The 25332-nt window shown below is 42.8% G+C and overlaps 1 protein-coding gene across 2 annotated transcripts in view; it reads right to left on the bottom strand.

The window, feature by feature from the left end:
* CTCF (CCCTC-binding factor) overlaps window positions 1-25332 on the bottom strand; it is a 445740-nt gene that overhangs the window by 246877 nt on the left and 173531 nt on the right. For both annotated transcript variants that reach the window (XM_073605105.1, XM_073605104.1), the window contains exons 3-4: window positions 16146-16316; window positions 13236-13369 (exon numbers count right to left, since the gene is read on the bottom strand). In XM_073605105.1, the coding sequence (XP_073461206.1) occupies window positions 13236-13369; window positions 16146-16316 (305 nt within the window). The remainder of the gene's footprint in view (window positions 1-13235; window positions 13370-16145; window positions 16317-25332) is intronic.

The raw sequence follows: 25332 nt of genomic DNA, 5'->3' as shown, positions 1-25332 counted from the left end.
CCAATAACTCCCTTGCACAAATCTTTGGCTCTAGTGCCTTCCCAACTGCAAGAAGCTCCCTGAAATTGGACGACTGGGATGCTTCCTCTGGCTGCCAGGCTCCCTGAGCTTGCCAGTTTCCTGAGTGGGTTTCCCAACCCCATAGACTGGCATCGGTGGTAACCTTGGATTGGATTGAAGAGTGCTGTGTCCAAGGTCTCTTCTGTACATTTTCTGGGTGTTCTCACCAGGACAGACCCAGAGAATCTACACTCGGGACGTGAACTACTTGATTGAAGGAGTTATTTCTGTGGCTCCATGACCGTAGAAGAAAGGATTGAAGTGGCCTGGAATGCAGCTGAGCCCATGGAACCATGGGAATCACCCCTTTCATTAATCCTAACATCTGAATAATCTGGCGAATAGAAGCTAGCGGAAGCAAATCAGAAACTCTGAACCGAAAGAGCTTTCTAACCTTTTCCTCTGGTTTTTTCCTCTAGACATGACTTTTCTAGACTGATCCTCCAGCCCAATTCCTGAAAGGGTCTGGAGTACCAATTCTAGATCTTTAGACATTTTTTCCCCCTTTTGTGCGAAGGTTAGAAAATCTTCCACATAAGGGACAAATAAAACTCCCCATAACCGAAAGGCGGCCATGATTTGGTAAAATTTCTTGCGGTTGGCCAAAGGGGGCCAAAGGGGAGGGCTCTAAACAGCCAATGACGAAGCCCGTTTTCCGTGAAAATAGCAAATCTCCGAAATTTCTGATGACCCTGGAAAGTGGGCACATGAAGGTAGGCGCCCTGAAGCTCCAGGGTCATCATGAAAGCATCTAAAATTAAAAGATTCTTGACAGAATAGATGCTCTCCATACGGAACTTTCTGTGAACCAGAAACCTGTTTAGCAGACAAGTTGATAATAATTCAAAACTTGCCGGTCAGTTTCCAGACAAGGAAAACATGAGAATGGAAACCCTGAAATTTGTGATCCTCCGTAAATTACCTACTCCGTATCCCAGAGAGAGATTAGGTCTATCATTGCTTGCTTCCTTTCCTGGTCCCTCAGGAACTGGTTGAGAAAAAAAAATCTTCGGGACAGGGGAAGCCTGAATTCTAACCTGTCCTTATGATCGGGAGGACAAAAGGAATTTTCTGTGACTTATGCCCCACTGATTAGAAAAATAGGATTTTTATAACAGCTTACCTGTAAAATCCTTTTACATTAAGGGACACAGAGCCCTAAGTAATTACTTAATGGGTTGTGGGCCACCTTCAGGTGTTGACACTGGTATACCCAATACAGGAAGTTGACTCCCCCATATATCCCCTCCTCCATCCAGGAGTACCTCAGTATTTGTAGCCAAGCAATATACTTAAATCCCATAAAAAGAGGGACGGGACCTCTGTGTCCCATGATGTACTCCAAGAAAAGGATTTTACAGGTAAGCTGTTATAAAAATCCTATTTTCTTTATCGTACATCATGGGACACAGGATGGGACGTCCCATAGCAATGCTACTTGAGGGAAGGGAGACACAACCCGTAGCGCACCCCCAGACCTGAGGACTACTGCTGCTTGCAGCACACTGCGCCCAAAGGCGATATCCTCATTCCTCCTTACATCCACTTGATAAAATTTTGTGAATGTATGGACCGAAGACCCAGTTGCGGCCTTGCAGATCTGAGTCAAGGAGGCCTGGTGGCGCACTGCCCAAGAAGCACTAACCGCTCTGGTAGAGTGCGCCTTAACTTGAAACGGGGGAATTTTACCCTTTAAATCATAAGCTTGAATTACTACTTGTCGAATCCACTTAGCGACAGTGGATTTCAATGCTGCCTGTCCTTTCTTAGGACCCTCTGGCAGAATAAATAAGACATCAGTCTTACGAATCTGAGTAGTTGCCTTGAAATAGATTTTCACTGCTCTCACCACATCAAGACAATGTAGTGACTTTCCTTCCCTGGAACATATTTTTTGAAAAAACGATGGCAGGACAATATCTTGGTTCAGGTGAAAACCTGAGACCACTTTTGGCAAAAAGCCTGGATGAGGGCGTAACACCACTCTGTCCTGATGAATAATCAAATATGGCTCTTTATAAAAGAGCAGCCAATTCTGAAACCCTCCTTGCTGAGGATATAGCAACCAAAAATACCAGCTTCCTAGTCAGAAGGACTAAGGGAATATGCTGTAACAGTTCAAATGGCTGTTTTTGTAACCTTGACAAAACTAAAATTAATTCCCATGGGCTTAAAGGTAATTTAAATGGCGGATTAATCCGCATCACCCCTTGCATTAAACCCTGGACTAAAGAATGCGTAGCAAGAGGTCTTTGAAATGAAATCGATAAGGCTGAGACTTGGAACTCAGGGCCAATTTCATCTCTACGCCCAATTGCAGAAAGGCAAGAATTCTGCCTATGATATATCTCCGAGGGTGCCAACCCTTGGCTTCACACCAGGAAACATAAGCCTTCCAAACCCTATAATATATAGTTCTGGAAGCTGGTTTCCTTGCATTAAAGTTGAGATAACTGACCTGGAAAGCCCACGTTTCTTCAGAATGTGGGTTTCAATAGCCAGGCTGTTAAATTTAGCATTCGTAAAGTAGGATGGAATAGCGCAGCCCCTGTGAGAGCAGGTCTGGCCTTAGTGGGAGGGGCCATGGGCCCTCCACTGCCATCTTTACGATTTCTGCGTACCATGACCTTCTGGGCCATGCTGGTGCTACCACTTAGACACTGGCAAAAAAAAACTGAGGTACTCCTGGAAGGAGGAGGGGTTATTATAGGGGAGTCAACTTCCTGCTCTGGGAGCCACAAAAATGTTTTTTTTAACCATGCACCCTGCCCCTCCAAGGAGGCAATGGTTTACCCTTTTCTAAAGAACAGGCTAGGACTTCCTCTAAGGTGAGGCCAAACAAAAGTTAACCTTCAAAAGGGGATACCGCATAACCTATTCTTAGATGCAAAGTCTCCTTCCCAGGATTTTAGCCAGATAGTCCTTCTAGCAGAACAAGAGCATATGTTCTCGCCACTGATTTTACCGAGCCTGCTGCGGTGTCAGCCAGAAAGGCCACAGATTTAGCCACCAAAGGAAGAGATTCTCTAATCTCCTCCACTGGGGTGTCAGATGACAGCAAACGGTTTCGCCTCTGGACCCAGACATCAAGGTTTCTTGCAACACAAGTGGAGGCCAGTGCTGGACCCAGGAAAAAGGCTGAGGCAACAGAGACTCGACCTTGCTGTCCATATGATCCCTAATCAGCCTAGTTTTTAAAACAGATACGATTTTTCATAAACCTGGGAGGGGCCATCTAGAACATTCAAATAATAAATCCTCTACCAGACAGGGTTCGAGCGGTTTATTCAATCTGCTCAGAAGTATAGATAGCTTTCAGTAGCTCATCGACTTCAACTGGAACGTGGTATCTCACAGAGGTAACAGCCTCTTCAACCACTGAAGAGGGATCATTCATTGTCAGAAGCTGAATTCTCCCCCTCTTCCAAGTCCGAGATAGCCTGTGAACTAATGGCCTCTAATTCCAAGGGGGGAAAGGAACTTATCTGAAGGTAAAGGTTCCTGTACCAAAGTGACAGATTTTGAAGTGGATAGACCCAACCCAGCCACCCTAGAGCTAAAGGGCAGAAAGGAGGGGGGAAAAAAAACTTCTCTCATAGAAGGCAGGAAACCACTTCTTTCATAGAAGACATTAACTCCTTCATACATGCTACGGACTCAGAACCTGCTATTTGTGAAATACAATGATCACAAAGCAGTTTTTTTTTTTTTTTTTAAGCTTTCAGGTAGCCTAGGCGTACAATTGCAACATTTTTTTTCTTAAAGGGTCTGTCAGTATGGAAGATAAAAAATAAAAAACAGACATTTTCAGTCTGTACAACAAAACAGCCCCCATTCACCCTCACTTCTATCGAGAGGAGAGGCATATACCTTGGGAGCAGGGGTACAAATGGATGCAGCTACTTGAGTGTTCCATCTCTTCCTGGGGTGACTTCACCTTCCATAGTGCCTAGAACCCCACGCCTTCTGGGGTGAATAGGAAGTGGACCGCAATACAAATTTTCTGCCATGGCCTAGAGGGAGAAAGACCATAGTCTTAAATCACCAATGGTGGCAGTGGCGGTTGCTGGCTCCAACACATCTGTTCCGGCCGGCAACACAAAATCCCAGTGGCCGGAAGTGCGGCATTCTACTTCCAGTTCTGGCACCATCTGGCCACACCACCAAAAGTGCGTCATCCAACACCATATTGATACACCTGAAGATATGAATGTGCAGGCCTACATCCTGGACGCCATCTTATAATGCCCAGACATGCACACCAGCGGTACCACAAACAGGATACACGCCAGAAGACAAAACAGATGGTACCACAAACAGGATGCACTCCAGAAGGCCAAACAGATGCCGGGCTGCAGCAGTTACCTCTCTGAAAGGGATGGTAAGTTACCACAACATGAAGCAGGGCAAAACCCTTTAGGTATTAATGCCAGATATTAGGCACACCTAGTCTGAGCACCTAGAAGGGGGACCGATGATCACGGTTAACAGAACTAAAAAGAAAAAAAAAAAAAAAAACACATTGCAGTGTGTTTTCTCCTGGAGGGTCAGGAAACACAAAACTACTGAGGTACAGGGAGGAGGATGGGCCTTTTAAACTCTGATGTGTGCTTTCTGTCATCTCTCCAAGCAAGTTGTCCTGGAAGATGAAGGGGAAAAATAATGCAACATTTTAATTTGAGATTCTTGACAGAGCTAAGCAAAAAGAGGTCTGACCTAAGAAAAGGAAAATTAGGCGCTCATATGTACAAGTACTATTTTCTTGTGTACCTCAATAGACAAGAAATGCATATTAACATTCCCTGACACAATGCCCTATGCGAAGGATATGTGTTAAAGACCCACTCCAGTCACAATCTATTTCATACCATTTGTAGTGCTGACATCAGCAATAATGCTATAAAAGACATCAGTGTTGTCTGCAGCGTCATAACAGGCTGTGCTTCGTGGACAAATACGAATGCCTTCAGCCTGCAGATAATGTTACCACCTTCTGGCTCTACTGTTCATCAGCAGTGCCAACTATCTGATAATTTAAAATGTCAGATACAGTAGTGCCATTCAAAATAAAGAAAAAAAAAATCTAAAGCTATGTTTGTCAATGAATGGAAGCGACAAGCTAGGAAAGACATGCAGCAACCTATTAGAGACTAAACTGAGCAGAAGAGTGGAGGGAGGGGCTATGGCCTTCAAGGGCTGGTCTTCGGTTTAATGCATAGTCTCTTATCCTCCTCTATAGAAAGCAGTATAATTGATGGTTCATGAATATGAAATTGTGTCCCCCTCAGAAGACATTTAAAAAAAAAAAAGGCCCCAAGGAAAAAAAAGCTGGGCAGTGTATAATCAATGGCATGCCAAAATTGTACAGATGCCTCTGAAACCATTTACCCCAAGCTGGCATCAGCTGATTACATGACATCAACATAATACAGTACATCCGGAAAGTATTTACAGCGCTTCACTTTTTCCACATTTTGTTATGTGACAGCCTTGTTGCATAATGGGTTAAATTCATTAATTTTCCTCAAAATTCTACAAACAATACCCCATAATGACCACTTTAAAGAAGTTTGTTTGAAATCTTTCCAAAATGTATTAAAAATAAAAAGTATATAAGTATTGATAGCCTTTGCCATGACACTCAAAATTGAGCTCAGGTGCATCCTGTTTCCACTGATCATCCTTGAGATGTTTCTACAACTTGGAGTCCACCAGCGGTAAAATCAGTTGATTGGACATGATTTGGAAAGGCACACACCTGTCTATAGAAGGTCCCATAGATAACAGTGCATGAAGTCAAAGGAGTCGTCTCTAGACCACCGAGCCAGGATTGTACCGAGGCACAGATCTGGGGAAGGATACAGAAAAACGTCTGCAGCATTGAAGGTCCCAATGAGCACAGTGGCCTCCGTCATCCATAAATGGAAAAAGTTTGGAACCACCAGGACTCTTCCTGTAGCAGGGCAGCCCAGACTTAGTGATCGGGGGAGAGGGCCTTATTCAGGGAGGTGACCAAGAACCCAATGGTCACTCTGACAGAGCTCCAGCATTTCCCTGTGGAGAGAAGAGAACCCTGAAGAACAACCATCTCTGTAGCACTCCACCAATCAGGCCTATATGTGGACAGACGGAAGCCACACCTCAGTAAAAGGCACATGACAGCCTGCCTGGAGTTTAGCAAAAGGCACCTGAAGGACTCAGACCATGAAACAAAATTCATTGGTCTGATGAAACATGGGTTGAACTCTTTGGCCTGAATGGCAAGCGTCATGTCTGGAGGAAAACAGGCACAGGTTATTACCTGGCCAATACCATCCCTACAGTGAAGCATAGTGGTAGCAACATGTGTGGAGATGTTTTTCAGCAGCGGGAACTGGGAGACTAGTCGAGATTGAGGGAAAGATGAATGCAGTCGTGTAGACACCCTTGATGAAAACATGCTCCAGAGCACTCTGGACCTCAGACTGGGGCGAAGGTTCATCTTCCAACAGGACAACGGCCCTAAGCACACAGCCAAGATAACAAAGACGTGGCTATGGGACAACTCTGAATGTTCTTGAGTGGCCCAGCCAGAGCCCAGATTTGAACCCGATTGAACATCTCTGGAGAGATCTGAAAATGGCTATGCACCAACGCTTCCCATCCAACTTGGAGCTTGAGAGGTCCTGCAAAGAAGAATGGGAGATACTGCCCAAAAATAGGTGTGCCAAGCTTGTAGCATCATACTCAAAAAGACTTGAGGCTGTAATTGGTGTCAAAGGTGCTTCAACAAAGTATTGCGTAAAGGCTGTGAATACTTATGTACATGGCATTTTTATTTCTTTTTTTTTTTTTTTTTTTAATAAATTTGTAATAATGAATTTAATCCATTTTGGAATAGGGCTATAACATAACAAAATGTTGATAAAGTGAAGCGCTGTGAATACTTTCCAGATGCACTGTAGAACTTGATGTGAGCAGCGGCAAACATGTTGGAGAGGAGCTCCGGGTGTCCTGATTGCAATCCTCCATCATCTGTGCATCTCCTGGTCTGGTGAGCCCAGAAAAACACCCAGTCTGTTCCACCACATCCCCTGCCTTGCCCTGGGCCGGATGATGAGAGGGGTTACTGTCCTTCTGCGGCGATTTTCAGGCCGCCACGGAACACACGCACTTGCAGCCACCATCTTCCGGGCCTTGGTCTCGCTGACCCTCCTCCATCCTGAGCCCCGGGAACAGGGAACTGCCAGCTCATCTATTCCCTTCACCTTTGTGCCTCCCTGCCGCGGTGTAGCGGTCTATTAGGCGGAGACTGCCTGCAGATCTGGCCACGGCCTATCAGGGGCCTATTGATGGCCGGCATCTTGCCAGCCCTAATCTGCCAGAGCCTTCTGCCGCGATTCGGAGCGAGGGACTGCCAGCCTCCTTCATCCTCCTCACATCGCTGACCTGGTATAGTAGGCATTTTAGGCCGCAACGGACTGTAAATCCGGCCGCGGCCAATCAGGGCCTAGTGACGGCTGCCATCATACTAACCTCTGCTTATCTAACCTGCCTGAGCCTTCCACATCCTGGGCGCTGACGCACGGACTACACTGCCTCTTTCTCTTGCCCACATCCTTTTAATGGGATAAGGGTTTGTGGGGTCACAGCTGAGTGTCCACTACGGCGTGGTATATTGGGGCCCTATTTCAGCCACCATCTTGATACTCCTACTTTCCTCACAAGAGCTTCCATGGACACAGGCTGCTCTCCTTCCTAGTGACTCCTTTCTGTGGAGTGCTCGGAGCAGACATCCTCAAAGAAAAAGAACTAAGGCTGTCAAGCCACATATAGCCCATCAGTTGCAGCCGCCTCTTCACCGCGGCTGGACGCCATCTTAATTGGGAGGCTTCAGGCATTGCAGGCCAAATTGGAAATGGATCCTAGGGAGGATCCGGTGTCGGCGACATCAGCCCCCCTGCCTCAAGATAGCACAACTATGATCCTGGCCGCGATTGAACAGAGTAGAACCTCACTGCTGATGCGCATAGATCTTGCCAAAGAGTGCAACCTTATACGAAACTATCTGGACAAAATAAGAGGGAGAATGACGGAGTATGACTACAGAATATCTGCTACGGAAGATCTTGCTGCTACCCACGTTACCTCCATTGCTGAGTTGCAACGCACAGTGCAGACCCTTGTCGCAAAATCGGATGATGCTGAAAACCAGCTACGACAAAATAATGTTAGAGTTCTTGATCTGCCTGAGGGGGAACACCTGGAAGGATTTGCAGAAGACTTCTTTAAAAACCTACTGGGATTTACGGATGTCCCCCCACCTACATGGTTGAAAGAGCCCATCGGGTGCCCAAGGGCCGAACCATTCCTTCGAACATCCCTAGACCCTTTTTGGTCTGCTTTCTCAATTACCAAGACAGGGACAGGATCCTTTCTGAAACTTGCAAACACCCTGCACTCAAATACGGCAATGCCTCTATTCTCCTTTTCCTTGACTTCTCGGCCAAGCCACAGAGAAATAGGAAAATCTTCAATGACGTCTGTAAATGGCTTTGAGATAAAAAGAAGTACAGCATGCTCTACCCCAGCCGACTCCGGATCCAACGTGCCAGGATAGTTTGTTTCTTTGATACTCCGGCTGATGCTGGCGACTGGCTGACCGCTTTGTGATAAAGTTCCCCAATTTCTTGATTTCACTTGATGCACAGATTTTCCACATCCTTTTTTTATCCTACCAATTTTGCTACAAGCACCAGATTTACTTCAAGAGTAACTATGTGGGTGGGGGTGAAATTGGGGCTTAGTAAACACATTTACCAGCCCCCCCCTCCCCGTAGAACAGTGGGCACAAGCAGCGATCACTATAGGGGTTACTATGTATCAGACTGATAATGAATGAGGAATCTCTATACAGATTCCTTATTTCATTCATGTAAATTGCTACAGAGAAAGGGACTTTCTCGGTCTCAAAAAAAGATCGGGGGGGGGGGGGGTCTGTTTAGTGAACCAGATCGGATCAAATGCAGGTGGGCGTAAATGTCCATTTACATAAGCCTCTCCATGGAGAACAATGGGTGGTCTGATTGGGCCCGCCTGAAAAACAGACAGGCAGACCCAATCTGTCTGCTTGTGTGAAGGGGGCCTAAGGCCTTGTTCACACAGGGTATACACGGCGTACCTTTACAGGGATGAACAGGTGTTCCGTGTATTTCTGTGCAGGCAGTCCCATTAATGTCATTTGGGATGTAGCAACTGCACGAACAGAGCCGTTGCTCCCAATTTGACATCCATGTAGGTCCGCATACATGTCCTTGAGCCCACACTGTCTGCGTTCGGGGTGATGTACCCACACAGATGTCAGATTGGGAACAGCAACTATGCCTGTGCAGCCGTTACATTACAATTGACATAAATGGGACTGCCTGCATGGAACACCTGTGCTACCCTGTGCAGGTAAACATGGCCTTCCATGGGCGTACACTTTAGTATTCCAAATTTGAATGATACTTTAGCAATTTAGCTGTGTTTAAGTGTAATAATGATTTTAGTGTAATTTTAGTAAAAAATAGCGATATGAAGAATATTTGCACAATTATTATGGGGCCCAAAAAAAACAGTAGCACTTTATTCTACAGGTAATGTTCTTTCAGAAAATGTCTGGCTTGATGGGCCTTTTCAAATTCTGAAAGCTGTAAGTGAAAAATGGCAACCTCCGGATTTTAGAGTAAATTGTTTTTATTTACAGGTTGTGTACCTTCAGTTTTCACCATTTCACAAAAAGGTGCAATTTAAAATGTACAAATATTTGCTATTTATTAACTGAATACATTTTATCAGGAATGTCGTACATTTTGCCATGTATGATCCACTATTAATGACTTTAGTGCATTTTTAGCGAAAATATTGTTTTGATCAACATTTGCGCAAATATCGCAGTGCCTTAAAAATCAGTAGCACCTATTTTTTATTCTACTGGCCATGTGCTTTCAGAGAATATATGGTTTGGGAGGTCTTTTATGAACTCTGAAAGCTGTAAGTGAAAAAGGATAACTTCCAAATTTTTTGAAAAATGTTTGTGTACATCCGATTTTTATTATTAGGCGCAATTTAAAATTTACAAATATTTGTTATTTAATAACTCAATACAGGTTAAGCTCTTATACTTGGTAGGAATTTAGCAGGGATTTTGTAAAATTTGCTGTGTTTGTATCTGCTAAAAATGATTTTAGAAAATTTTTCACAAATATATTGATAAACACTTATGCAAATATCGTGGGGCCTTAAAAATCAGTAGCACCTTCTTTTTATACTAATGGCCCAATGCTTTCAGAAAATATATTATTGGGGGGGGCACTTTAACAAACTCTGAAAGCTGTAAGGGAACAATGTAAACCCTCTGATTTTTAGAGAAATGTGGTTATTTAACATTTTTGTGTACGTTCAGTTTTTACCATTTTGCAAGAAAGCGTAATTTACAAAAATTTTTTTTATTAACTCAATAAAAGGTTAAACTTTTATATTTAGTAGGAATTATGTAAAATGTACCATGTTTTTATCCGCTAATAAGGATTTTAGTGTATTTAACGGAAATATTGTTTTGATAAACATTTGCGCAAATATCATTGTGCCCTAAAAATCAGTAGCTCCTTATTTGTATTCTACTGGTCACGTGCTTTCAGAAAATATATGGTTTGGGGGGTCTTTAATTGCAAAAAATGGCCTGGCCACCTGACTGTAAAAATGGAGCACAGGGCCTGGCAGCGAAACAGAGGGTTGGTGTTGGCCACAAGCAAGTGGCCTAGGCTGTGCTTTTGTGCCCGCCTTCCTGCCTATAACCCAACTATTTTTGCTGTGCCTACAATGAACAATATTGAACAATTCAACTAAAGAGAAAAAAATAAATACATTTCCAATCTTGCCACACATTAATAAGGTATTGGCAAATTTTAAATATAGGTGCCTTGTGTCTTGAGATTTTTGGATTTTACGTGTATAGGATTGTCTATATTGGCAGGTGAGTATTTACTGTGTGGAGAAAAGTGAACAATCTATAGTAAACTATACGACATGGAAATTATCATGTGTTGTACACCACCAGAAACACAGACAGTATCAATAGATTGCTGATACATGCATGCCTACAGAAGCCATTAGGTCAATACATGAAGATCTGAGATATCTAGAGTGCTAAGAGTCCTATAGCCCATATAGAACACAGCCGACAGGGGAGCCTCTATTATAGATGTGGTCACACATGGTGGATTACCATTGTAACATACTGATAGGAAATAATCAAGAGTCCAATACTATATGCAACAATTATTCACTATTAAACACCCGATCTGCATAACATTTTCAGATGCACAACTTTAGAGAACATTCAGCATAGATTGTCCAAGAATATTTACAGTGCAAAAAGCAATCATCAATAAAAATAAAGTACAGCGCTGCGTTTAAACTAAAAAAAAAAAAAGAGGAAAAAATATAGTGGCCAACACACCTATAGACTAAAGGTAAGTAATACTTAAAATTTATAAAAGTGTAGCGCTATAATTCACATCTACAAACGTGTATATCGCAATACGTATGTGCGTATAAAAATAGTAATTGCTACCAAAACATGTATGACCATGATATGGATAATAACAAATAATTGAACCGTGTTAATCACATGAAAAATTAGAAATAAAGCAAGCAATAATAAAGCTTGGTGATCAGATGTGCCAGTGGTAAGAAACCAGTGCTGGTTTCATAAAACAAACATCAAAGTGAAATCATAAAATATAACTGTCCATATTGTGTAGAAAAAATAGTGAAGAGAACATCAGCATAGTTCTATGGGGGTGATGAGTAGCCAGATGGTGGAAAAAAACTCCTAAATTCACAGATGGATGATTGCACCAGATCTGACGGGTAAGTAGAAAGAAGACCACAAGTGTGTGTAGATTGTACATCAGTGCCGGGGCCAACACCAGAAGAAGAGGAGGCTTACCGGAACTAACTGACCTGTAGTGGCGTACGCCAGACAAGTCAAAAAGGCTTAGTAACCACTGGTTCTGAAAGATGTGTCTTGTCAGATGTCATCAACACATGGTGGGGAAGGGGGTATCAGCACGGCTTCCTCTCCCATGGATAATCCAGCTTAAGCCAAACGTGTAACACATATGCCATGCAAGGAGCAAAAAAACTCACATAGCGTAATAACGTTTTTAAAACCACTAATTTATTAAAATAATTAAAAACAGACTCACATTTTGGAAGAACGAAAAAAGCTCAGATATCATATAGCGGCGATCGTGAGGGGTCCACCCGACATGTTTCAGCTAAAAAGCCGTCACGATCGCCGCTATATATCTGAGCTTTTTTCGTTCTTCCAAAATGTGAGTCTGTTTTTTATTATTTTAATAAATTAGTGGTTTTAAAAACGTTATTACGCTATGTGAGTTTTTTTGCTCCTTGCATGGCATATGTGTTACACGTTTGGCTTAAGCTGGATTATCCATGGGAGAGGAAGCCGTGCTGATACCCCCTTCCCCACCATGTGTTGATGACATCTGACAAGACACATCTTTCAGAACCAGTGGTTACTAAGCCTTTTTGACTTGTCTGGCGTACGCCACTACAGGTCAATTAGTTCCGGTAAGCCTCCTCTTCTTCTGGTGTTGGCCCCAACACTGATGTACAATCTATACACACTTGTGGTCTTCTTTCTACTTACCCGTCAGATCTGGTGCAATCAACCATCTGTGAATTTGGGAGTTTTTTTCCACCATTTAGCTACTCATCACCCCCATAGAACTATGCTGATGTTCTCTTCACTATTTTTTCTACACAATATGGACAGTTATATTTTATGATTTCACTTTGATGTTTGTTTTATGAAACCAGCACTGGTTTCTTATCACTGGCACATCTGATCACCAAGCTTTATTATTGCTTACTTTATTTCTAATTTTTCATGCGATTAACACGGTTCAATTATTTGTTATTATCCATATCATGGTCATACATGTTTTGGTAGCAATTACTATTTTTATACGCACATACGTATTGCGATATACATGTTTGTAGATGTGAATTATAGCGCTACACTTTTATTATTTTTAAAAAGCATTCATCATCAACACAGGCACAATGAAATTGCTTATAGAATTGACATTAACTATGGAAGTTTTGTAAATATTTCTACTTACCTCAACACTGGCATAATCACACATGGAACATTTAAATGGCTTCTCATGTGTATGTTTATAACGGCGATGTCTGACTAATTCACCGCTGGTTACAAAGGCCATATCACAATCTGGGCATTTATGAGGCCTGGTACCTTAAATATACAATATGTTACCATAAGTTTTATGAGTGTGCAATGACAAAACCAAGCAAAAACAGTCATACAGAACAGTAACAACCATGAGATTTATGCAATGATGGAATTAAAGTGAACCTTCCATGGAAAATGGAAGGTCTGCTCTTTTTGGCAACCCCCTGCCCTCCAAACTTAAATGGCTTTAAAAGGCCAATGTTTAGGAAACCAGCCCTGGCTCTCAACACTTCAAGAAGGCTCAGCTATCTTTGATGTGTGTGTGTGTGTGTGTGTGTGTGTGTGTATCGGAAAGTATTCGGACGCCCTTAAATTTTTGACTCTGTTATATTGCAGGCATTTGCTAAAATCATTTAAGTTAATTTTTTTTCCTCATCAATGTACACACAGCACCCCATATTGACAGAATACACGGAATTGTTGACATTTTTGCAGATTTATTAAAAAAGAAAAACTGAAATATCACATGCTCCTATGTATTCAGACCCTTTGCTGTGACACTCATATTTAACTCACTCACCATCACTGCAGCCCTCCACCAGTCGGAGGTAGAGTGGCAGAGTGGCCTGACGGAAGCCTCTCCTCAGTGTAAGACACATGGAGTTTTCTAAAAAAAAAAAAAAAAAATACCTGAAGGACTCCAAGATGGTGGGAAAAAAGATTCTCTGGTCTGATGAGACCAAGATAGAACTTTTTGGCCTTAATTCTAAGCGGTATGTGTGGAGAAAACTAGGCACTGCTCATCACCTGTCCAATACAGTCCCAACAAGTGAAGCATGGTGGTGGCAGCATCATGCTGTGGGGGTGTTTTTCAGCTGCAGGGACAGGACGACTTTTTGCAAACGAGGGAAAGATGAATGCGGCCAAGTACAGGGATATCCTGGACGAAAACCTTCTCCAAAGTGCTCAGGACCTCAGACTGGGCCGAAGGTTTACCTTCCAACAAGACAATGACCCTAAGCACACAGTTAAAATAACAAAGGAGTAGCTTCACAACAACACCGTAACTGTTCTTGAATGGCCCAGCCAGAGCCCTGACTTAAACCCAATTAAGCATCTCTGGAGAGACCTACAAATGGCTGTCCACCGTTTACCATCCAACCTGAGAGAACTGGAGAGGATCTGCAAGGAGGAATGGCAGAGGATCCCCAAATCCAGGTGTAAAAAAAACTTGTTGCATCTTTCCCAAAAAGACTCATGGCTGTATTAGATCAAAAGGGTGCTTCTACTAAACACTGAGCAAAGGGTCTGAATACTTAGGACCATGTGATATTTCAGTTTTTCTTTTCTAATAAATCTGCAAAAATGTCAACAATTCTGTGTTTTTCTGTCAATATGGCGTGCTGTGTGTACATTAATGAGGGGAAAAAAAATGAACTTAAATGATTTTAGCAAATCAAATTAACAAAGAGTGAAAAATTTAAGGGGGTCTGAATACTTTCCGTCCCCACTGTATGTGTGTGTGTATATCTATATCTATATCTATATTAGCAAAGACCCTAGGGAATAAAATGGTGGTCGTTGTAACTTTTTATGCTGCCCGGTATATGCGCAGAAATTTCAAATGCGTTTTTTTGGAAATTGTTTAATTAAAAAAAAAAAAAAAAAAAAAAAAAGAAACGCACTAAAGAGTAAGCCCGATTTTTTTGTATAATGTGAAAGATGATGTAATAGGAGTCCCAAGATCTTGTTTCTAGGCTGGAAAGCTAAGATAAAAAAAAAAAAAAAAAAACACGATCTCGGCTTCCAAGCCAAAGAAATGGCAGTGTGTACATCTTCTGACATCATAACATCGCGCCTGGCCTCTAAAGGTCAGAGATTGCCGGGGATCATCTGGTCTGCTGTATGATAAACGGTCACCGCCGGTCGATTCATTCTCTGAATCCCCGATCGCACTGGTGAGCTGGTAGAAGCACTGGAGAGTGGGGACAACCCTTCTCGCCGCCTGTAAAAACAAACAAGCGGTTGAATAGCCGCTTTATTGTTTTTACATGACAAGGAATCGCCGGCAGAAAAAGATATCTGAATGATGCCTGTAGCTGCAGGCATCATTCAGATATCCCCAAAGTCCAATATGACGTCCTTGGGCAGAAAGTGGTTAAGAAGCAGTCACCTGTACGGTCAGAGCATTCCCTGCAGCCACACATACATGCAGATGTGGGGTGTAGAATGCCATGGCCACAGATAATTGGCCCGTACATGTGATCGCTTCCTGGCAAACTCATACACGATTTTGGATCCTGGTCTAAGCCCAAACTCACTACTCAAAATCAAAAGGGAAAAACTCCTGCAATGGGTTGTAGTGCCGTCACTTGTGCCTGCTGAAAGCGTTGAAAGCCAGGGCCAAGGTAATCTCTTTATTTTTTGGGAAGAGTAAGCATTTCTTGATTAATAGCTTTTTAAAGACATTTGTATTTGTGGGAGCAGGAAAATTGCAAAAAGCAGAACTTTATTTTAATGGAAAGTTTGAATCAATTAGAACAGTTCAAAAATTCAAAATGCTATTTTGAGAAAAAAAAAAAAACACACTAGGTATCAAAGTTTATGCAATAAAAAATTTATAATTTAACATCGCTGAAATAATGGAAGAGTAGATCAGTACAAAATTAATGTTCAATTTTTTAACAGCATAAAAAACAAGAGAGAAAATTTATAAAATCAGTCAATTTTTTTCATAAGCTTTACACAATACACACAAATGATTTTGAATACACATAAATCAGACAACATAAAAAATGAGCGTCACTTCAGTGTGAAACATACCAATCCAGAAACTAACCTGTGTGAGTATTCAGATGGTTTCTAAGCAAAGTAACAGTCCTGAAGGCTCTTCCACACAGGTGGCACTTATGAGGTCGCTCATCAGTGTGACTCTTCATGTGGCGATCAAGATTTGAGCGTCTGGGGCAAGTATAGCTACACAGCTCACATTGGAAGGTTTTCTTTACACCTGAACAACAAAATCAGAAAATTACATCCACTGTAGTTTGCGGTCTATATCTTAAACACACTTATTAGATCCTACTACTTTAGGAATGAGGGTTTACATTTTACAGTAGATCACATTCTCATTCAGCGTTTTAAAGACCTGTAAACGGAACCTAGACAGCTTGCCGATGAACCATTAAACTAAAGCAGCCCATAGATTATTCTACCAGCAGGTTGAACACACACAATTTAAAAAAAAAAAAACCTGACCCAATTCCCCAATCCACACACTTGCTACAGGTATAAATCCTCCCTGCTGAGCACCATCAGAATACACTGATCAGCACTGCCGGCAACACAGATTGAGTGGCATTTATCTGACACGCTGGTTGTTCAGAGGTTGATCGGTAGGTTGACTTCTACACAACCACTGGCCCCATTCATGGATCGAAATTTGGTCGGTCCCTGTTAAAACAGCCAAATATTGATCCATGTATGACCAGTTTAATGAATAACCATTACCCACAGCAAAATGATTCAAGGAAATGGACATAAGCAAAAGCTGTGTCTTCCAACTATACCTTACTAAATGTCAGAAAGCAGGAATAGAAGAACAGTTCCTGAAACAGTAATTCCAGATAATGGACTATACGATTTAGGGCCCTTTTACACTAGTACACTATTGTGCTAAAATGCACCTTTCCGACAGGACAAAAGAGCATGAAAATAATTGATTTAATTAATCCTGTGTAACGGTTTACGGCAGTGCGCTGCATTTTGTAAAGTTCTGCATGCAGCATCTTCTGTTGTAATTCAATGGGAACGCACAAAAAAACTCACCTGCATTTTTGGTGTGTTTCTTGCGCAATATGTACAAGTATCACTGGTGCATACTGGGAGTCAGGAATCCAGAACATGCACCAACACTGAAAACACATTAAGAGCGCCAATGTGAAAGGGCCCTTACCTCACTGTAAGATGCATGCTTACATATGCTTGGGGTTGGCTACTGTGTTTCCATGAAGAAGACCTAAGCTAAAAGTGTCTAACTGCTTGCTGCCAGCCCACAGTACAGCCAGGATTGGCTAAGTAAAGTTACATCACCTAGCACATGCGCGCTAGAACCCCCTAGGGCAGCGGTTCTCAACCTGGGGGTCGATTGCCGATTTGCCAGGGGGACGCGAATGCTGGCCGAGGTGGACCCGAAGTTACAGTGTTACGCCGGAGTCTGTCCGTCTTGGCCAGCGAGATGTCACTTCCGGGAGAGGAGAGACCGCGCGGAAGTGACGTTCCGTCACCGCCATCTTGGTACTCTCGTCCGCAGTAAGGTTACACTTAGAAGTCGGCAAGCGGACAACTTTTTACACCCACCGAAGTCTGCTTGCTGAGAACGAGTCTACCAAGATGGCGGCGACGAAACGTCACTTCCCGTTAGCACAGAAGGCTTGCTGATTCTGACGGGACACCAGTGACTTTGGTAAGTCAGAGATACGAATAAAAGCATTTTTGTACATCAAACGCCGCCACTGTGCCCATCAAACGCCGCCACTGTGCCCATCAAACGCCGCCACTGTGCCCATCAAACGCCGCCCCCGTGCCGTATCAATGCTCCCACTGTGCCCCCCCCCCGCCGTCTGCCAGGCACTTACCCTGTCTCTCGGTGGGGCATTTTATTAATTTGTAACTTATGTCAATTTTAAATAAATATTTTGCGCTGTATATTACAGATTGTTTTTGTGATTAATCACTACGCTTTAAGATGTTAAATTTGTAAGAATGAAAATACATTCGGCATATCAGATATTTATATTTCGATTCATAACAGTCGCAAAATTTCAGCAATGAAATGACCAACAAAAATAATTTTACTGTTAGGGGTCCCCACAACTTGGGAAATTTTGTCAAGGGGTCACGGCACTAGGCAGGTTGAGAACCATTGCCCTAGAGGGTTGATCGCTGTTATTGGTTATAGTGCTCACATTACAATGTCAAAAAAGTCACAAATGTCTTCCATTCATGACTATATTGTGGTTGGCTCACAGCTATGATGACACCTGGGCCAATCACAGCAACCTTTACAGTGTGACTAGCTGTCGCCAATCACAGCATATCAACAGTAAGCAAGCTGTCATGAATGGAAATCCATTCATGACATTTAGACCAGAATAGTACAGTGTCATCATTGTTAAAAAAAAAAAAAAAAAACAAACACACAAAAATAAAACACAATTTTTAAAAATGTAATTAACTAGTTCCGGGTCACCCCACGTACATTTACTGCAGCAGGGAGGCTCCCCTGTACGCGAATCACACCCGCTGGCCAGGCAATGATCGGACTATATTCAGAACCGACCAATCAGGTCCAGGCCAATGATTTATGACCTGGATCTGCTAATCGTTTCTGACGAATGGCAGAAAGTCCTGTGCCTGTGTATTGTAGGCACAGGAAATGATGTAAAATTCTCTCCTGGAGTCCTTTTTGGAACCAGCGTCAGAAGAGAGAACTACAGCGAGTACAAGCACTACACTGACACCAGAACACACATTTAGGCACATTGAACCCCTTAAATGGTGCCCCCCCCCCCCCCCCCGTTAATCCTTTTACTCCCCGTCACAGTATCATTAGGTACAGTGTACAGATGTTTTACTGAACACTGTATGTAGTGTCACTGGTGACGCTAGATAGTGTTAGCAGCCATTAGCGGCAGTCCCAGATAGGGTCAGGGTACCAACCATATATTCCCCAATAACATTTTAACCCCCTGATCGCCCCCAGTTAACCCTTTTACTGCCCTGTCACAGTGTTATTAGTACAGTGTGTAGATCTTTTTTCTGATCACTGTATTAGCGTTATGGGTGACGACACCGTCAATCTCAGACAGCCTTAGATTGCCCACCACATATTCACTAATACATTTTAACCCTTTGTCAGTAACACTAATACACACACCATATACACCTCCATTACTAGTATAGTCTCAACAGATCTGATCAGAACTATACTAGCGTCGCCAAAAAAGCAGCGTCAGCAGTATCAGCCCTGACACCTGCCAGCACCTGCAATTACCCGCCCCCCCTCCCCAAGTGCAGTGTCAGTAGATCACCATCACTTTCGATACACAGCACACAAGACTGCAGCGTTAGAGTCAGGCCTGATCTCTGCTAGCGCTAGCAGTTAATTTTTTTTTTGTAGTGGTTCAAACCGTCCTTGAAAACCAGGTGCTTTTTTTTTTTTTTTTTTTTTAACCTATGAGTCACATTAGGTACCTATATATATATTGGCCAAAATGTCAAAACGAAAAGGTACACTAGTGAAGAGTCAAACAAATATAAAAAGATTTCCAAGCTCAAACTTACCAACCAGCAACCAACCGAAATAACCTGTAACAATATGTGTTAAGAACAGGGGGTTTAGTTGCACAGTGCGTTGCCTGACCAATATATTCAAGGTACAAAAAAGTACTAATTATAGGTGGGGGCAGTGACCACTTTTTTGTACCTTGAATATATTGGTCAGGCAACGCGTTGACGCCCTTGCGTCCATAGTGCTATGTGCTGGGTATTCAGTGTGACCCTGTACCTTTGAGGGGTGGCTCCTTCCAGACTCAATTGTCCCCTACCTATCCATTAAAAATGCATGTGCTTCCAAGATGGAGACTTTCAGCAGTTAGGGACTGCAGGAAACAGGGTGCCTTGGCAGGGCCTGCAGCTTACACGTTTTTGCAAATGTGTGCAACTAAACCCCTGTTCTTAACGCATATCGTTAGACCGATCAATTTGGTTGGTCGCTGGCTGGTTGGTAGGTTTGAGCTTGGAAATCTCTTTATATTTGTTTGACATACGTTGCTCTTCCAGTGCTCCTTGCTACAAAGACCAGTTAAAGGGGGGGGGCAGTGGCCACTTTTTTGTATACTAGTAAAGAGGCCTACAGGATACGGAGCATGACAGATGACAGCGATGGGGAATCCTCACTGTCAGAACCGGGCTCAGTATACGAACCCGTAGAAAGCAGTGGCACCCTAACAGATGGCTCTGAGGGAATAGTGGTCCCTGCTAAGTAAAGGCGTTCCCGACCCCATTCCCAGGTTGCTGAGATGCTACAGTCGCATGATCCTCGTATGCAGCAGAGTGCCTATAACTGGTGCCACTCTACTCTCTGGTGAACTGGCGAGCACCAACTGCCCAGTACATCCTGGTCGTAGACAAACCAGCACTGCAGTAACACTTGACGTGGCGAGTCCCATAAGTGCAGTTCAAGCTGGTGCGGTGGCTAACACAAGTAGTGTCCCACAGCCACCAAGAATTCAAAGACAGGCCAGTAAAAGCTCATAGTACACTTCTTGATGCTCTTGCAAATCAGGATTGGCAGCCCACATTCTGCAGATCTCGTACTTCCCCCATTCACTGGCCAACCCGAAATTCAGATGGAAACAGATTCCCCCTTTTTTTGAGCGTTTTTTCACAGAAGATCTGTATGGATCTATTGTGGACCAAAGCAATTTATATGCCAATGAATTTAGCGCCGCAAAGCCAAATTTGACCCTTGTCAGACAATTTGCCTGGGATCCCATAACGGTTTCCGAATTTAAGACTTTTCTGGGCCTATCCCTGAACATGGGTGTTACTAAAAAGAATGATTTGCGGTCATATTGGTCCACCGACCCAATTCATCATATACCCATCTTGTCTGCTGCCATGGCCAGCAATAGATATGAGCAAATCTTGCTGTTTATGCACTACGACAATGAACTGTCGTCCACAGGGTGACCCAGATTATGATCGGCTCCACAAAATTCGTTCCCTTGTAAACCACTTGAACCAAAAATTTGCAGCCTTGTATACCCTCCAACAAGCTGTCTGCACAGATAACTCCCTGATTAGGTTTTCTGGCAGCCTTGTTTCCAGTTTCTCCCCAGCAAGCGTGCCAGATATGGGGTCAAAACGTATACACTCAGTGACAGTGCACCAGGCTATACATGGAGTTTGAGCAATGGGGGGGGGGGGGGGGGGGGGGGGAGACACTGCGCTAAATAAATATACAAAGAACCTGTTAAACACTCCAACAAAGTTGAACAAGGATGTGAAAAAATTAGTGTAGCTCTCTAAAGTGCAAATGCCAAAATACAGTAATTTGTGATTACACAGCGTAAAGTGACATGACTGAAAAAGTGCAAATGCCAATACATACAGTGAAACGTAATTGGGATTGCCCAATATGGTAAATACAATTGTAATTATAGAAAAAATGTGCAAAGCACAAAAAATGCATGCATTCTGAAGTGAAATGAATCATAAAAAATAAAGTCCAAGAGAGATAAAATGGTGAGCAGGGTAAGCTTCTCTGTCGAGTTGGTACCAAGACAGGGGGACATCAGAAACAAGTTGTCAGTAGTAACTCTAAGAATATAAGATGGGTACTCTTACCAGCTGTTGTGGACCCACATGTTGTACAACAGTGGGTCAGAAGGGCTTGTGATTCAATCGGATCTGGGTGAGGTGTTGTATGTAGGAGCTGGATCCGGTGACAGGTCCTCAGCTTCCCAGCAGCGGACTCCAAAGGTGCTGTGGGTATTCGGCTAGGTGTACCTCCAAGCAACTCTTTGTGGGCTCCAACGAACAAACATGGGAAAAAGGAGGGCTCCAAATGGTGCAGGTCAAACCAATAAATTTATTGGGATATATCAAAAAAATGACAATAAAAGTGATCACAAAATCGTAAAAATAAAAGGCAATATGGGGTGCGCGTAAGTGCTGGGTACTGACGCGTTTCGACACTAAAGGTCTTCAACAGGGGCATACATATGTTACCTCACACTGCCACTAAATAAATAACTTCTATAACCTGTAAACATCAAAGCCAAATGTTCATAGTTTTTAAAAGGAAGTCTACCAGATTTTACCTTCATGCAAGAAGTTCTGAATGAGATAGAGGTTTGATTCATTTCACTTCAGGATGCATGCATGTTTTGTGCTTTGCACATTATTTCTATAATTACAATTGTATTTACCATATTGGGCAATCCCAATTACGTTTCACTGTATGTATTGGCATTTGCACTTTTTCACTCATGTCACTTTACGCTGTGTAATCACAAATTACTGTATTTTGGCATTTGCACTTCAGAGTGGTACACCAATTTTATCATATACATGGAGTTTCCTGGTTTATGAGGGAAAAGATAACAGCGTGAAGCGCTGTGACTGCCCAGACTACATAGGGAGCAGCGGCAAGATTGTTTGGGAATTGCTGTCACCCTTATTCAACCTGTGGTAAATTCAGTTGATTGGACATGATTTGGAAAGGCACACACCTGTCTATATAAGGTCCCACAGTTAAAAGTATGTCAGAGCAAAACCAGACCTCCGAGATATGATTGTATCCAGAAATATATCTGGGGAAGTGTACAGAAAAATATCTGCAGCATTGAAGGACAAAATGAGCACAGTGGTCGCCATCATCTGTAAATGGAAGAAGTTTGGAACCACCAGGACTCTTCCTAGAGCGGGCCTCCTGGTCAAACTGAGTGATCGGGGGAGAAAGGCCTTAGTCAGGGAAGTGACCAAGAACCTGATAGTCACTCTGACAGAGCTCCAGCATTTTCCATGTGGAGAGGGGAGAACCTTCCAGAAAAAATGAAAATGGGGTCATTTGGGGGGGGGGGGGTTTGTGCCATCTGGGCATTCCATGGCCTCCGAAACTGATAGGCAGTGAAGAGTGAAATCAAAAATTTACGCCCTTAGAAAGCCTGAAGGCGGTGCTTGGTTTTCAGGGTCCCATACGCGGCTAGGCTCCCAAAAAAGTCTCACACATGTGGTATCCCCGTACTCAGGAGAAGCAACAGAATGTATTTTGGGGTGTAATTTCACATATTCCCATGGCATGTTTGAGCAGTATATCATTTAGTGACAACTTTGTGCAAAAAAAAAAAAAATTTGTCTTTTTCCCGCAACTTGTGTCACAATATAAAATATTCAATGGACTAGACATGCTTCTCAGCAAATAGCTTGGGGTGTCTACTTTCCAAAATGGGGTCATTTGGGGGGGGTTTTGAACTGTCCTGGCATTTTATGCACAACATTTAGAAGCTTATGTCACACATCACCCACTCTTCTAACCACTTGAAGACAAAGCCCTTTCTGACACTTTGTTTACATGAAAAAATTTTTTTTTTTGCAAGAAAATTACTTTGAACCCCCAAACATTATATATTTTTTTAAAGCAAATGCCCTACAGATTAAAATGGTGGGTGTTTCATTTTTTTTTTTTTCACACAGTATTTGCGCAGCGATTTTTCAAACGCATTTTTTGGGGAAAAAACACACTTTTTAAAATTTTAATGCACTAAAACACACTATATTGCCCAAATGTTTGATGAAATAAAAAAGATGATCTTAGCCCGAGTACATGGATACCAAACATGACATGCTTTAAAATTGAGCACAAACGTGCAGTGGCGACAAACTAAATACATTTTTAAAAGCCTTTAAAAGCCTTTACAGGTTACCACTTTAGATTTACAGAGGAGGTCTACTGCTAAAATTACTGCCCTCGATCTGACCTTCGCGGTGATACCTCACATGCATGGTGCAATTGCTGTTTACATTTGACGCCAGACCGACGCTTGCGTTCGCCTTTGTGCGAGAGCAGGGGGGGACAGGGGTGCTTTTTTTTTTTCCTTTATTATTTTTTTGCTTTTTTATCTTATTTTTAAACTGTTCCTTTCATTTTTATTTTTTTTTTTAATCATTTTTATTGTTATCTCAGGGAATGTAAATATCCCCTATGATAGCAATAGGTAGTGACAGGTACTCTTTTTTGAAAAAATTGGGGTCTATTAGACCCTAGATCTCTCCTCTGCCCTCAAAGCATCTGACCACACCAAGATCGGTGTGATAAAATGCTTTCCCAATTTCCCAATGGCGCTGTTTACATCCGGCTAAATCTAAGTCATGAAATGCTCGTAGCTTTCGGTTTCTTAGGCCATAGAGATGTTTGGAGCCATTCTGGTCTCTGATCAGCTCTATGGTCAGCTGGCTGAATCACCAGCTGCATTCTCAGGTTCCCTGTTGGGACAGGAGAGCCAGAGAAAAACATGGAAGATGGTGGGGGGCATTCCCTCCCACTGCTTGTAAAAGCAGTCTAGAGGCTAATTAGCGCTAGGATTGCTTTTACATGAAAGCCGACCGCTGGCTGAAAAGAATGATACCAAGATGATACCTAAACCTGCAGGCATCATTCTTGTATAACCACTCAAATCCAGCAACATACCAGTACGTTGCTGGTCCTTGTTGGGCATACATTGTAAACTTTTTTTTTCATGCAGCCTGTGGGCTGAACGAAAAAAAGATATTGATCGGTGGGTATGCCCACCATTAGAATACCTCCCTTCATCCACCCACTTCTAATGATGGGCATACATACACCGTATATATATGCCGAAGCATGGGGGCATCCTCCCGCAAAAGTTAGGAGCAAATTGCTCCTCCGCCCTCTGCTGCCCCCATGCTTCGGCATATATGCTGAAATATGTAACTGTGGTGGTGAAATCCCCTCCGACAGCCCTGGAGTCACGGCTTTATATATCGTGAGAGCAAACGCTGTTGCTGTCAAGATAAATAAATCCGCGCTGCAACTGAATGGCGTACCTGCTAAGCAAATGATGGTTAACAAAAAAACAAAGTAACATTACAGTATAACAGTAATACTTACCATACCTGCAAAGCAAATACATAAAAAATAAAACATTTAACGCAACCTGTGCCTACCTAAAATATATATATGCCGAAGCATGGGGGCACCCTCCCGCAAAAGGCAGGAGCAAATCGCTCCTCCACCCACTGTTGCCCCCACGCTTCGGCATATATGCTGAAGTATGTAACTCTGGTGGTGAAATCACCTCCGACAGCGCTGGAGTCACGGCTTTATGTATCGTGGGAGCAAACGCTGTTGCTGTCAAGATAAATAAATCCGCTCTGCAGCTGAATGGCGTACCTGAAAACAAAAAAGTGGCTAACAATAAAAAAACAAAGTATAAAAA

Source organism: Aquarana catesbeiana, linkage group LG11 (genome assembly GCF_042186555.1).
Source record: "Aquarana catesbeiana isolate 2022-GZ linkage group LG11, ASM4218655v1, whole genome shotgun sequence".
In the NCBI taxonomy this organism is placed as follows: domain Eukaryota; kingdom Metazoa; phylum Chordata; class Amphibia; order Anura; family Ranidae; genus Aquarana; species Aquarana catesbeiana.
This window is presented reverse-complemented; position numbering and strand designations above follow the sequence as displayed.